The sequence below is a fragment of the Heterodontus francisci genome, chromosome 9 (genome assembly GCF_036365525.1).
Source record: "Heterodontus francisci isolate sHetFra1 chromosome 9, sHetFra1.hap1, whole genome shotgun sequence".
NCBI classification, from domain to species: Eukaryota; Metazoa; Chordata; class Chondrichthyes; order Heterodontiformes; family Heterodontidae; genus Heterodontus; species Heterodontus francisci.
This window is the reverse complement of record NC_090379.1, coordinates 45,446,738-45,462,335: the sequence shown is the minus strand read 5'-3', so window position 1 is coordinate 45,462,335 and position 15,598 is coordinate 45,446,738. Positions and strand designations below refer to the sequence as shown.

The 15,598-nt window shown below is 43.6% G+C and overlaps 1 protein-coding gene across 2 annotated transcripts in view; it reads left to right on the top strand.

Annotated features, from left to right (window-relative positions):
- wdr25 (WD repeat domain 25) overlaps positions 1 to 15,598 on the top strand; it is a 102,264-nt gene that overhangs the window by 6,666 nt on the left and 80,000 nt on the right. The window contains exon 2 of one of the 2 annotated variants that reach the window (XM_068038933.1): positions 2,985 to 3,733. In XM_068038933.1, coding sequence (XP_067895034.1) covers positions 2,993 to 3,733 — 741 coding nt within the window. In that variant the 5' untranslated portion in view covers positions 2,985 to 2,992. Of the gene's footprint in view, positions 1 to 2,984; positions 3,734 to 11,323; positions 11,476 to 15,598 lie in introns of those variants that run through there. The other variant, XM_068038934.1, reaches the window with a different exon arrangement.

The window sequence follows — 15,598 nt, the reverse complement described above, 5'->3', positions numbered from 1 at the left end:
AATTTCTCACCCACAGCTGTTACAAAAATTTCTAAATTCACTTGTAACAGCCCTTCAAAACACTCCCACAGGGGATGCTGAGACCAAGTGGGCCCACATCAGAGACGCCATCTATGAGTCAGCTTTGACCACCTACGGCAAAAGTGCGAAGAGAAATGCAGACTGGTTTCAATCTCATAATGAAGAGCTGGAACCTGTCATAGCCGCTAAGCGCATTGCACTTTTGAACTACAAGAAAGCCCCCAGCGATTTAACATCCGCAGCACTTAAAGCAGCCAGAAGTACTGCACAAAGAACAGCTAGGCGTTGCGCAAACGACTACTGGCAACACCTATGCAGTCATATTCAGCTGGCCTCAGACACCGGAAACATCAGAGGAATGTATGATGGCATGAAGAGAGCTCTTGGGCCAACCATCAAGAAGATCGCCCCCCTCAAATCTAAATCGGGGGACATAATCACTGACCAACGCAAACAGATGGACCGCTGGGTTGAGCACTACCTAGAACTGTACTCCAGGGAGAATGCTGTCACTGAGACTGCCCTCAATGCAGCCCAGCCTCTACCAGTCATGGATGAGCTGGACATACAGCCAACCAAATCGGAACTCAGTGATGCCATTGATTCCCTAGCCAGCGGAAAAGCCCCTGGGAAGGACAGCATTACCCCTGAAATAATCAAGAGTGCCAAGCCTGCTATACTCTCAGCACTACATGAACTGCTATGCCTGTGCTGGGACGAGGGAGCAGTACCCCAGGACATGCGCGATGCCAACATCATCACCCTCTATAAAAACAAAGGTGACCGCGGTGACTGCAACAACTACCGTGGAATCTCCCTGCTCAGCATAGTGGGGAAAGTCTTTGCTCGAGTCGCTCTGAACAGGCTCCAGAAGCTGGCCGAGCGCGTCTACCCTGAGGCACAGTGTGGCTTTCGTGCAGAGAGATCGACTATTGACATGCTGTTCTCCCTTCGTCAGATACAGGAGAAATGCCGTGAACAACAGATGCCCCTCTACATTGCTTTCATTGATCTCACCAAAGCCTTTGACCTCGTCAGCAGACGTGGTCTCTTCAGACTACTAGAAAAGATCGGATGTCCACCAAAGCTACTAAGTATCATCACCTCATTCCATGACAATATGAAAGGCACAATTCAACATGGTGGCTCCTCATCAGAGCCCTTTCCTATCCTGAGTGGTGTGAAACAGGGCTGTGTTCTCGCACCCACACTTTTTGGGATTTTCTTCTCCCTGCTGCTTTCACATGCGTTCAAATCCTCTGAAGAAGGAATTTTCCTCCACACAAGATCAGGGGGCAGGTTGTTCAACCTTGCCCGTCTAAGAGCGAAGTCCAAAGTACGGAAAGTCCTCATCAGAGAACTCCTCTTTGCTGACGATGCTGCTTTAACATCTCACACTGAAGAATGCCTGCAGAGTCTCATCGACAGGTTTGCGTCTGCCTGCAATGAATTTGGCCTAACCATCAGCCTCAAGAAAACGAACATCATGGGGCAGGATGTCAGAAATGCTCCATCCATCAATATTGGCGACCACGCTCTGGAAGTGGTTCAAGAGTTCACCTACCTAGGCTCAACTATCACCAGTAACCTGTCTCTAGATGCAGAAATCAACAAGCGCATGGGTAAGGCTTCCACTGCTATGTCCAGACTGGCCAAGAGAGTGTGGGAAAATGGCGCACTGACACGGAACACAAAAGTCCGAGTGTATCAGGCCTGTGTCCTCAGTACCTTGCTCTACGGCAGCGAGGCCTGGACAACGTATGCCAGCCAAGAGCGACGTCTCAATTCATTCCATCTTCGCTGCCTTCGGAGAATACTTGGCATCAGGTGGCAGGACTATATCTCCAACACAGAAGTCCTTGAAGCGGCCAACACCCCCAGCTTATACACACTACTGAGTCAGCGGCGCTTGAGATGGCTTGGCCATGTGAGCCGCATGGAAGATGGCAGGATCCCCAAAGACACATTGTACAGCGAGCTCGCCACTGGTATCAGACCCACCGGCCGTCCATGTCTCCGTTATAAAGACGTCTGCAAACGCGACATGAAATCGTGTGACATTGATCACAAGTCGTGGGAGTCAGTTGCCAGCATTCGCCAGAGCTGGCGGGCAGCCATAAAGACAGGGCTAAATTGTGGCGAGTCGAAGAGACTTAGTAGTTGGCAGGAAAAAAGACAGAGGCGCAAGGGGAGAGCCAACTGTGCAACAGCCCCGACAAACAAATTTCTCTGCAGCACCTGTGGAAGAGCCTGTCACTCCAGAATTGGCCTTTATAGCCACTCCAGGCGCTGCTTCACAAACCACTGACCACCTCCAGGCGCGTATCCATTGTCTCTCGAGATAAGGAGGCCCAAAAGAAAAAAGAAAGAAAGAGTTATACGGTTTACCCCTTTCTCCCTTCTTGAATATATTTAAATGGGTTTTTAATCTTCTTGAATATTTGCTTATTCATGGTAATAAATGTGTAGACTTCAAGTTTTGGATTTTACTTTTGCGTGTAGTGCTAATAAAGCATGGGACTTCCAAGTGTTCGATGGAACTTTGTCCTTCTATATGATCCTGTAACATCCACACAGCTGAGTACTGTTACAGCAGGAATATCTGGTTTACCTACAATTATTTGAAAGACGGATATTGCCTGGCCTCGAATGAACTTACTGATGTGTTTTTATTAGAAAGGAGGGGAATAATCCACATTTTAGAGGTGTAAGATAACCTTTTGGAGTATAAGTACTAAATGAAGCCGCAGTAGTAGTTACTTAATTTAAAAATTAGAAAATAGCATCATAATGTCTATGAAGACAACTTTCATTCTTTAAATTAATAAAAATGTTTAATTACAGGAAGCTCCATCAAGTTCACAGCCAGAAGCAGTGCGCACATTAGATGCTGCCAGACCTGCTTAGTATTACCAGCACTTTCTGTTTTTACATCTTTTGTTTTTTTACTTGTCCCATTACAGATTGCAACATGAATTCTCTGGTTGCCTATGAGACCTCCGATTCAGAGACAGATAATGACAAAAGTGAAGAAGGCAGTTTTCTTCAGAGAGAAGATGATTTTGCTCACTCTAAATTTCAATTTCAATCTGTATTTCCAACTACCACAGGACTGGAATCCTCTCAGTGTGATTTAGAGTTAAAAGTTGCATCTACTGGAAGTAGCAATATGGAATACAAATGGCACAGTATACCAAATTATGCACAGAGATTTTTGTGTGTAACTCCCAGACCTCGAGAGATGTCTTTAAATGATGAGACATATTTTCAGTTTTCTAGAAGTGACAATAAAACTGCATTGGATCTGATGCAGAAAGCTGGCCGAACTCCTGCAAAGAATGTCCCTTCAGCTCAGAAGAGATTATTTCAAGACTCGGCGGCTTCTGCTCAAAATATTAAACCTTACATACCCAAAAGACTGAGGCAGAAAGAAGCAGTAACTTCTGAAAGCAAAGAGTCCAAAGACAACACAGAAGCTTTGAACTCTGAGATAAACTGTACTGCAGCAGAAGAACGGCAATTAAGTCTGCTAAACAAGATTTCAGACTTCATTAAGCCCTACCTGGAAAACCAATACAAAACTTCAAACATTCCAAAGCGCTTGGTGTTTCAGATGCCTCGGCACAAGGGACCAGTAACTACAATACAGTGGTGCCCTATGCAGCAACACAGTCACTTACTGCTCTCTGCCTCCATGGACAAGTCTGTAAAGGTACAATACCATTATATAGAAAATAGATGCTGGGCATCAGTTTGTACCGAAAAGTGATGTAATTTGTTAAAATCCTTATTGGCCAATTGGAACCTGATATAATTGGAAGATTTATGAAAAGCCATATTTCAATTCATCCGAAGTTATTTTTTCCATCTTCAAATGCCTTTACAGCTGGAATGTGATAAAGCACATTTCATGGCTTTTGGACTAATATTGCAAGTAGCTTTATTTTTGAAATTCTAAAGCAACTGCTACTGGGGACGTGTCAAAAAAACATAAGATATGACCGAGGAACATTAGAAATAGGAGTAGGCCATTCGGCCCTTTGACCCTTCACCGCCATTCAATCAGATCATAGCTGACCACCTATCTCAGATACATGTTCCTGCACATTCCTCATATCCTTAGATTTCATTAGTATCCAAACATTTGTCAATCTCTGACTTGAATATACTCAACGTCAGAGCATTCACAACTCCCCAGGGTAGAGAATTCCAAAGATTCACAACACTTTGAGTGAAGAAATTTCTCCTCATCTCAGTCCTAAATGGCTGACCCCTTATTTTCGAGACAATGACCCCTAGTTATAAATTCCCCAGCCAGGGGAAACATCTTCCAGCATCTACCCTGTCAAGCCTTTTAAAAAATTTTATGTTTCAATGAGATCACCTCTCATTCTTCCAAGCTCCAGGCAATATAGGCCTAATCTACTCGATCTCTCCTCATAGGACAATCCTCTCATCCCAGTAATCAGTCATTGTGGCACTTCATCTAAGGCAAGTATATTCTTCCTTCGATATAGAGATCAAAACTGCACACAAACATAGAAACATAGAAAATAGGAGCAGGAGTAGGCCCTTCGAGCCTGCTCCGCCATTCATTATGATCATGGCTGATCATCCAACTCAGTAGCCTGTTTCTGCTTTCACCCCATACCCTTTGATCCCTTTAGACCCAATAGAAACGTAGAATACTCCGGTTGTGGTCTCACCAAGGCCCTATACAATTGCAGGAAGATATCTTTACTCGTATACTCCAATCCCTTTGTAATAAAGACTAATATACCATTTGCTTTCCTAATTGCTTGCTGAACCTGCATGTTAACTTTGTGATTCGTGTACAAAGACACCCAGGACCCTCTACATACCAACATTTCCCAGACTCTCACCATTTTAAAAATTCTGCTTTTCTATTTTTCCTACCAAAGTGGATAATTAAATATTTTCCCCATATGATATTCTAACTGCCATATTCTTGTCCACTCATTTAACCTGTCTAACTACTTTTGCATGTTTGCCTTTTTGCGTCCTCCACACAGCATACTTTCCCATCTAACTTAGTATCATCAGCAAACCTGGATGCATTACGCTCGATCCCATCATCTACGTCATTGATAAAGTTTGTAAGTAGCTGAGGCCAAGCTCTGATCCTTGGAGTATTGCACCAGTTACAGTCTGCCAATCTGAAAATGACCCATTTATTCCTAATCTAGTTTTTGTCTGTGAACCATCCTCAATCCATGCTTATAAATTACCCCAATCCCATGAGCCCTAATTTTGTGTAATAACCTCTTGTGCTGCACCTTATTGAATACCTTTTGAAAATCCAAATGCACTACATCCAATGGTTTCACCTTATCTACTCTACTAGTTACACCCTCAAAAAACTGAAATAGATTTGTCAAGCACGATTTCCCTTTCACAAAACAGTGTTGCCTCTGCCCAAGCATATTATGATTTTCCAAGTGCCCTGTTAACACATTTTAAATAATAGACTCTGGCATTTTCCCAATGACCTGGGTCAGGCTAACTGGCCTACAGTTCTCTGTTCTCTCTCTCCCTCTATTTCTTTACAGATTAATTATCTTGTGTGTGCTCACCAATGCAATGGTTGAAGCAGACTTTTTACTTGTACATTTTTGTGATGCAGTGCTGCTTAACACAAATCTATTAATTTTACAACTGAAAGAAAGCCCCCCTCACAATAGTTGAAACTGTTTTCCCACAATACACAAGTTAAGGGGTGGTGATAACACTACGACTCTGAATCATGATCTATGATTCTGCAGAAAAAAATACATCTCTGACTATAATTACAGAGATCTAATGATGTAAAGAAATAGACTGGGTAAACCTAATTAGCACTAATGCTGTTGAGGACGAATTCCTGGAATGTATACGAGATGGTTTTCTATAACAGTATGTTGAGGAGCCAACTAGAGAATGGGCTATTTTAGATCTAGTATTGTGCAGTGAGAAAGGGCTAATTAATAATTTTGTTGTAAAGGAGCCTTTATGGAAAAGTGACCATAATCTGATAGAATTTTGCATTAAGTTTGAAAGTAATGTAGTCCAATCCAAAACTAGGGTCTTAAATCTAAACAAAGGAAATTACGAAGGTATGCGGGGCAAGTTGGCTGTGGTGGATTGGGAAACTACATTAAAAGGTCTGAAGGTAGACAGGCAATGGCTAGTATTTAAAGAATTAATACATGGTTTACAACAAATTTAATTCATATAGCCATTTAGTAGTACAGAACTTGAGAATTGCTGAAAATAGAGACATGTTGTTGAAGCTTTTCATCTTGCATTCATCAGAACAATGCGCAAGAATAACCAATGAAGGGAAAACTACAACTTATACTGCATGAGAAGAGAGTGCTGATTGGTTGGCAAGTGAACTCTGATTGGTCAAGGCATTGCCCTGAGGAATGAACCAGCGAATGGCTGTCACTTATTTTATTCAGCTAAAACAGGCACAATGTGTGTACATGTTCTTTCTGTCTGCAAAGAACAGGGCCCTGTGTATTAATATATGTAGCATCCAGTATGTGCAAATGTGCCACAATGTTGTCCATTGCTAAATAATCCGCAGTGTGCTAAGAATTACACTGAGAACCAATTTAAGATTGCCAGTAGGGCTCGCAGTGTGGCGCATCTGCGCCAACATGGATTTATGAAAGGGAAATCATGTTTGATGAACCTTTTGGAGTTTTTTGAGGATGTAACTAGCAGAATAGGTAAGGGCGAACCAGTGGATGTGGTGTGTTTGGATTTTCAGAAGGCTTTCGATAAAGTCCCACGCAAGAGGTAAGTAAACAAAATTAGAGCACATGGGATTGGAGGTAATACATTGACATGGATTGAGAATTGGTTAACGGACAGAAAACAGAGTAGGAATAAACGGGTCATTCTCAGGTTGGCAGGTTGTGACTAGTGGGGTACCACAAGGATCAGTGCTGCGGCCCTAGCTATTCACAATCTATATCAATGATTTGGATGTGGGGACTGAATGTAATATTTCCAAGACGACACACAAGTGGGTTAGAATGTGAGTTGTGAGGTGGATGCAAAGAGGCTTCAGGGGGATTTAGACAAGCTAAGTGAGTGGGCACGAGCATGGAAGATGGAATATAGTGTGGAAAAATGTGAGGTTATCCACTTTGGTAGGAAAAACAGAAAGACAGAGTATTTCTTAAATGGTGAGAGATTGGGAAGTGTTGATGTCCAAAGGGACCTGGGTGTCCTTGTTCATGAGTCACTGAAAGCAAGCAATTAGGACGGCAAATAGTATGTTGGCTTTTATTACAAGAGGATTTGAGTACAGGAGTAAAGAAGTCTTGCTGCAATTGTATAGAGCCTTGGTGAGACCGCACCTGGAGTACTGTGTACAGTTTTGGTCTCCTTACATAAGGAAGGATATACTTGCCATAGAGGGAGTGCAATGAAGGTTTGCCAGACTAATTCCTGGGATGGCAGGATTGTCCTATGAGGAGAGATTGAGGAGGCTGTGCCTATATTCTCCAGAGTTTAGAAGAATGAGAGGTAATCTCATTGAAACATACAAAATTCTTACAGGGCTCGACAGGGTAGATGCAGGAAGGATGTTTCCCCTGGCTGGGGGGCCTAGAACTGGGGGACACAGTCTCAGAATAAGAGATAGGCCATTCGGACTGAGAGGAGGAGGAATTTCTTTGCTCAGAGGGTGGTGAATCTTTGGAATTCTCTACCCTAGAGGGCTATGGAGACTCAGTCACTGAGAATGTTCAAGCGCGAGGTCGATAGATTTCTACATATGAAAGGCACCAAGGCATATGGGGATAGTGTGGGAAAATGGTGTTGCGGTAGAAGATCAACCATGATCTAGTTAAATGGCGAAGCAGACTCATGCTCCTATTTCCTATGTTCCTAACTGTCAACTATGTGGGTATGGCTAGGTACAGATTTTAAACTGTTGCAGATTATTCTCTCTAGTCCCAATATCATTATCGAGGGGAACAAATACATCAGATTAAAACAAGAAATGCTGGAACCACTCAGCAGGTCTGGCAGCATCTGTGGAAAGAGAAGCAGAGTTAACGTTTCGGGTCAGTGACCCTTCATCCGATGAAGGGTCACTGACCCGAAACGTTAACTCTGCTTCTCTTTCCACAGATGCTGCCAGACCTGCTGAGTGGTTCCAGCATTTCTTGTTTTTATTTCAGATTTCCAGCATCCGCAGTATTTTGCTTTTAAATACATCAGATTGTTGCATTAATTTTCTCAGTACTTAAATAGAATTAAGTTTGGATCGTTTTCAATTTAAGGTTAATAGGGACACATTTTAGAATTCAGAAAATAATTCACCACTATTGAGCAATAGTGCCAAAGGTTCCCATCTAGCCCACGGGTATAAACTGTACCCGGGCCGTTCCTCATCCTCGCCATTTCCCATTGTCGTCTTCTGGCAGAGCGGCCCTTTTAAAAACATTGCGCTATCAGTTTCACAGCTGCCAGCTGCTGAAGCAGGAATGCGCTTCCCAACTTCAGACAGATTCGCGGTTTTCCGACTTTTTAAAAAGCCTGCTGGAAAACCCCGAATCTGTCCCAAGTTGTGAAGCACATTCCTCCTTTAGCAGCTGTCAACTGTGAAACTGACAGCGCAATGTTTTTAAACAAACTGACCAACTACAAAGCTGCTGTGCTGACCGCTCCTGCTCCCTGCAATTGCCAGAGAGAGGGATAGAGGGGGGGGAAACACAGAGAGGAAGGGGGGGGAACACAGAGAGGAAGGGGGGGGAAACACAGAGAGGAAGGGGGGGGAAACACAGAGAGGAAGGGGGGGGAAACACAGAGAGGAAGGGGGGGAAACACAGAGAGGAAGGGGGGAAAACACAGAGAGGAAGGGGGGGAAACACAGAGAGGAAGGGGGGGGAAACACAGAGAGGAAGGGGGGGGAAACACAGAGAGGAAGGGGGGGGGAAACACAGAGAGGAAGGGGGGGGAAACACAGAGAGGAAGGGGGGGGAAACACAGAGAGGAAGGGGGGGGGAAACACAGAGAGGAAGGGGGGGAAACACAGAGAGGAAGGGGGGGAAACACAGAGAGGAAGGGGGGGAAACACAGAGAGGAAGGGGGGGAAACACAGAGAGGAAGGGGGGGGAAACACAGAGAGGAAGGGGGGGAAAACACAGAGAGGAAGGGGGGGAAAACACAGAGAGGAAGGGGGGGGAAACACAGAGAGGAAGGGGGGGGGAAACACAGAGAGGAAGGGGGGGGAAACACAGAGAGGAAGGGGGGGGAAACACAGAGAGGAAGGGGGGGGAAACACAGAGAGGAAGGGGGGGGAAACACAGAGAGGAAGGGGGGGAAACACAGAGAGGAAGGGGGGGGAAACACAGAGAGGAAGGGGGGGGGAAACACAGAGAGGAAGGGGGGGGGAAACACAGAGAGGAAGGGGGGGGGAAACACAGAGAGGAAGGGGGGGGAAACACAGAGAGGAAGGGGGGGGAAACACAGAGAGGAAGGGGGGGGAAACACAGAGAGGAAGGGGGGGGAAACACAGAGAAGGGGGGGGGAAACACAGTGAAGGGGGGGGGGAAAACCACAGAGAGAAGGGGGGGAAAACCACAGAGGTGGGGGGGGGGGGGGGATCACCGAGAGAAGGGCAGACACAGAAGGAGACAGATAGACTACTTGTGCGAGCAAAAAAATGCCAGGTATTACACTAAATCACTGTCCAACATAGTGATGAGAAACTAAGTCAATAGATTAATTTTCTCATTTAAAGCTTCTTCACAAAAATGCACATTTGTTATTTTGATAGTGAGATAAATTTTTAATGCCTTTATCTTTCTGAAATTGTCCCACTGGCCCCCCATGTAAGACAAAAATTGTAATGTGGCCCCCCATATGAAAAGGTTGAACAACCCTGATGTAAAACCTCTCATTTACTGACATTAAATTCAAGCTGCCACTTTTTTGCCCATTTTATTATCTCATCAATATATCCTTGCAGCTTCCTTTGTTCCTCAGAATTATGCTTCTTGGTTTAATGTAGTCTGCAAATTTAGACGCCACTCTCTGTAACCCTATATCCACAGTATTGACTAACACTGTAAACAGAAGTTGGCCTCGAACAGAACTCTGTGGGACATCACTACTCACTTCCAATCTAAGAAGCTACCTTTTATTTCTGTTCTCTCTTTTCTCACATCTAACCAGTTCTTAATCCAAGTTACTAATCTTCTGATTTCATACCCTTTCATCTTCTCCACTAGTTTCCTGTATGGTGCTTTGTCAAGGGCTATCTGCATCACATACATTGTATTTCCCCATCCACCATATTTGTCACCTCCTCAAAGTACTAACTAATGTAATGATCTCTGAACATTGGAAGGATTTTGTTTTAAAAGAACCAGTGTAAAGAGCTCCCCAAACCTTCAGTGAGCTTGAGGACAATTTATTCTTAATTCAGTGGGGAAATGTAAGTGCCCTCTTCAGAATCAATTTCTAGGTTGCGACAAAGTTTGCACAATTGAGAGTGTTTGGAGCTGAGTTTTTTCTGCCAGTTTTTCCCTGTCATCCTCCTCTCTAAATGCTGGGGTGTCAAACTATGAGCATCAGTCACCCTCTGGTAACTCATCATGTGTCATTCTTCATGTGTGATCCTAGTGTAGCATGGTTCTTGGGGCATCACAACTCAGTTCAGTTTTGACCTTACCCAATGCCCATGCACTTGTAGGGATCACTGAATAGTGATCAAGAAGAACCATGACTAATTTTCATTTCCTCTAGCTTAGGGGCACTGGGAACAATTGTTTTGCTTGCCACTTGTTGCCCTGCTTGGGATTGGATAACTGAGCAAGGACTGTGATTGAACTTGGGATCTTTCTGGTCAAAATGGTTCATATGTTCACTGCCCTTAGCTACTGGAGGCATTGCGGTTCCTTTGTACTTTTTTAAAAGAAGATGTTGGTGAGTTAACTGAGAAAAAAGTGCAATGAGGATACAATTGACTGATGATGCAGTATATTAGTTATTGTGAATTGTCAACCTATTATGTTTTATGGAGAAATTCCTCTAAAAATGATGCAGATTGAATTGCTTGTGTTGAGAGAAAATCCTGCTTGATGTATAAATAGGTAAATGCATTTGATACTTTGCTGCCCACGTCCAGACAGTAATATCTATATCTATTGTTGAAAATTTTGCATCAGATGTGTACTTCCTGTTCATACCTGAAACTTTTCTGTCAATGTATACCATTGTAAATTGCAATGTCGCGTTTCTCATTCAAATTTAGTCACCTGTCAAGCAGTAGTTGTAGTTGCTGGCCACTAGATGGCTCTGTGGCACTAATCTATAGTAATAATGCAGTTTATGTCTGTGTACTTCTCTGGTTGCTGGATTGATTTGGTGGGCGGAGCCATGGCACACAGGGAGTCACGGAGGGTGCACGGAGTACAGCGGGTGCGGCAGGTATGTTATTAATTCGGGAGTCACAGACAGCAAGTAAATTCAGACATTGCGAAACAACCCCGTTGTTATATTTTTTGTTTTAAATAATTTTTTTTTTTTGGCTGACCGCACACTCTGCAGCTGACAAGCCAGACAGGCCTTAAACCTGACTCCCCAGCCACCACCAAAACTCCTGTGGCCTGATGTCACTACACCATCTGATTTTCCCCTCTCCCTGCGCCCCCCCCCCCCCCCCCTTCCTATGAATGTAGGCTGAAAGATCAGACAGTATGAGAGCAGGGTTCAAAACTGTGTCTGTCTACGTGCTCTTTGACAACCATTCCCTCAAAAAAAAAGCCTTACATCTCTGTGAACTTTAGTTAGTGGTTGCTGCTTTGAGGCGTAGCTGCTCTGATGTGGTGTCAACTGGAGCATGTGAGGCTCGTGCAGCTGCCAATGGTTGCTGGCAGTGGTGGTGAGGTGTGGAACAGCAGGGTTTTGAAGAAAAAGAACAGGAAGGTAAGGGGAGCCCAACAACAAAGTTACCCTGGCTGAAGGAATTGGAGAGGGTGGCGGGAGGGGGACAGCATGGGCAGGGAATGTTTTGGTGGGGTGGGTGGGGGGTGGTGGAGAATGGAATGGGAGGGGTGGCATAGGAAGAAGGGGTGGGATGGGGATTATATGAGAGGGATGAAAGAAATGGGATAGGTATGGCATGGGATGGGGATTTAATGAAAATACCGTTGCAATAAAGATACTAATTTCACTGAAAATAATTTTGTGGATCTTTGCTAGTTTTTAAATAATTTCTATGAATTGTAAAAAAAAAACCTACATTCATCACCTGACTGCAATGCTATGGGAAATTTGCTAGTTCCTCTTTAAAATTAGGACCTTTTTAAAGATGTTAAATTTTAGCTTTGATGTCATGTTTCTCTCGGTGTTGAATGCTGTCCTCTTTCTGGCTGGGTGTAGTTTTTTATGGTTGCTTAAGAATCTGGGTCCTGGGACCGTGTTTGCTGAAATCTGCTTATCTCACTACAGCATTAATTTTTCAGTATGTGATGTTCTTCAGTCATGGGTCAGGTCAAAGGCTGAATGTGAGACTTTTTATATTGTACTGGTTGATGTGAATTTTGGGGGGTATGATTTTTTTTTTTTAAAGGATAAATGCGTTTCCGTTATTTGAAAGGCAACCTAATAAGAAAAAAATCTGTGCTGTGAGGATTTAGTACAGGTTTACGGTAGATATTTTACGGCAGCTTGGCACCGCTGTTAACCAATATCCCTATGTCTCTCAATGAGAATACAAATACCCTCCCAGCCTTTGGTTTCATAGTATAAATGCTACAGTATTGAAGATGGTAATGTTAAGGCCTTACTTTTGTGTGTTCTGGCCTGATGATGGCAGCTAATTACAATAAACTGCTAACATCACCCTTGCTATATAAATGTTGTAAAATTTAAAGGAAAATTGTAAATGCTGGAATTTTGAAACTGAACAAAGTAGTGTAAATAGGCAGTAAATCAGGCAGTATCTGTGGAGAGAAAAGACGGATTAAGATATTTTGAGTGTTTACCATTCATCAAACAAAATAAATGCAGAATGCGTTTGTGCTGTCTGCTGAACATTTCTTTGCGAGCAGTTCTTGCATTTGTAAAGTGCTATTTGCAAGTTTGTTCTTGCAATTTATGGGATGTATGTGCGAATAAGAAATATTCAAGTTTTTTGTGGTGCACAGATGTCAATAGTGGCCATGTACAGTATTTTAGGAGTAAAATAGTTTAGTTTAGAGATACAGCACTGAAACAGGGCCCTTCGGCCCACCGAGTCTGTGCCGACCATCAACCACCCATTATACTAATCCTACACTAATCCCATATCCCTATCACATCCCCACCTGTCCCTATATTTCCCTACCACCTACCTATACTAGTGGCAATTTATAATGGCCAATTTACCTACAAACCTGCAAGTCTTTTGGCTTGTGGGAGGAAACCGGAGCACCCGGAGAAAACCCACGCAGACACAGGGAGAACTTGCAAACTCCACACAGGCAGTACCCAGAATTGGAGCCGGGTCGCTGGAGCTGTGAGGCTGCAGTGCTAACCACTGCGCCGCCCAGTGTAATGAAGTTGCTTGAAAGAGAAAAAATTGCAGGGATATGGAAAAAGAGTCAGGGAATAGGACTAACTAGCTTGCTCTTCATAAAAGCTGGCACAGGCTCAATGAGTTGAATGGCTTCCATCATTCTTTACTGTAGCAACGTAAATGTTTTCTATTTACCAGACAATTAGTTCTGTGGTTTTTGAGTGAGTTACAACTGCTGCTTAATTGCTTTTGTGCTGTGAAATCCTACCCATGTTGCGACTGCCCAGTCTTCTTTCATATAAGAGGCCCATCGGCTAATTATCTCATCATTCTAGGCTAGATTCAAACCCAGATCTCAGAAGTAAAAGAGCAGCGCAGTAATCCATTACTGTGCCATCACTATAGATATTAACTATTTACTGATCACTTCTGGTTCATTTGAGCAGAGAAAACACTTTCTATGTGTTACGATCTGGTGAAGAGGGGTTGAAAGGCTCCCTCTTGTCCCTCTCCTTGTTTGACTGCAACAGGATTTATTTCTTTTAAACAGTGAATATGATTACCAATTCAGTGAGTGTTTAACCCTTTACATGCTATGAACACAAAAGAACCAATCGGACAGGTTTTCTGAATTTAAATAAGAAAGAGGTTAGTTTATTGTGCTTAAAACTAAAACCTGATCTAAGTAAAATAATAAACTACGCTCCAACTTTCTCTCTCCCTCTCTCACACACACACACACACACACACACACACACACACGAATCTTATACACACAAATAGTTACAGAGTGAAAATGAATTGATTGGTTGGATTACAGTCCAGAAAAATAAAAATGTACAGTCTGTGGAGTCTGGTAATTCAGTTGTCTTCCTGATGAACTCATGGTACTGATGTTTCTGGCTGGTAGAGGTTTTCTTGGAGACAGTAATGCAGATGGTTTTCTTCCCAGGGTCTCTGTCTGCAGCAATTTTAGACTTGAATGTTTTGCAGCCCGCAGAGGGCGTTTGGACTTGCAGGATAGCCTTGAGAGAGAGAGATAGATAGACCCACCTGGGTCCTGCACTGGTCAAAAAATAGGTACTTGTCTGCTGTAGAGAGAAGAAACTGCAAATTTCTCACCCAAGTGGAAGGTCTGTCACATGGCCCAGTGTATTCTCCCCTGCACTAATTAGATCAAGTCTACGAATTCCAATCTCGGGTCCCCTTGTTTTAGCATTTACCCCCTTGAGGCGTTTGTCTCCAACAGTGTTAATGTTCCATAATGGCTTTGAATGTCTTGTTAATGAAGGTAGGACCAACTAATCTATTCAAAATTCTCACCATTGTTATGGATGAGGACTAACTAGACATTCATCTCCACCTCGATACCTTGGAATGTAAGATATTTAGATGTAAATTGGGATGGCCATTTTAGCTGCCAGCAGTGATCCTTTTATCAGTTTTTTGTCTCCTGCTTTCTTTTTAAAGTTTAATTCAGGTTTCCAACCGATGGATTAAAAAGAAATCATCATTCAGCATAGCACATGTTCCTGACGCTATGGCATTGGAAATTTTATACTATTTCTGTTTAGTGTATTTCTAGTTTCTTGCTAAAATATCTTTTTCTCCAAGCCTATAACATACTGCCAGGGATAGAACGTAATGACCATTGGTTATAACGACTGACCCAAGCTTGACATTAAAGCAAAGGCTGCATTTTGCTGACAACTCTACCGCTAGGGGGCGCTGCTGTGGCGCAAATGCAGCATGTGCCACTAAAACGTCACAGACTGCGACTTTAGGCAGCTGCCAGGACTAAAGATGGCGCTGCTCAAATAATCACGTGGAGCCAACCTAACAAACACATGTCAGTACACAATGGCGGAGTGAGAGAGCGAACTAGTGGGCCAGGGCGCGGGCCGGGGGGGGGTGGGGGAAGCGGAGCGGCTGGCGAGTGGTCGAGAGCGAACGGCCCAGTGATGGAGGGGAGCGAGTTGGGCGAGGGAAAGGGCTGGTGACGGAGGGAAGCGGAGTGGCCAGAGACAGCAGCGTGGGGGGATGTGCATTTTT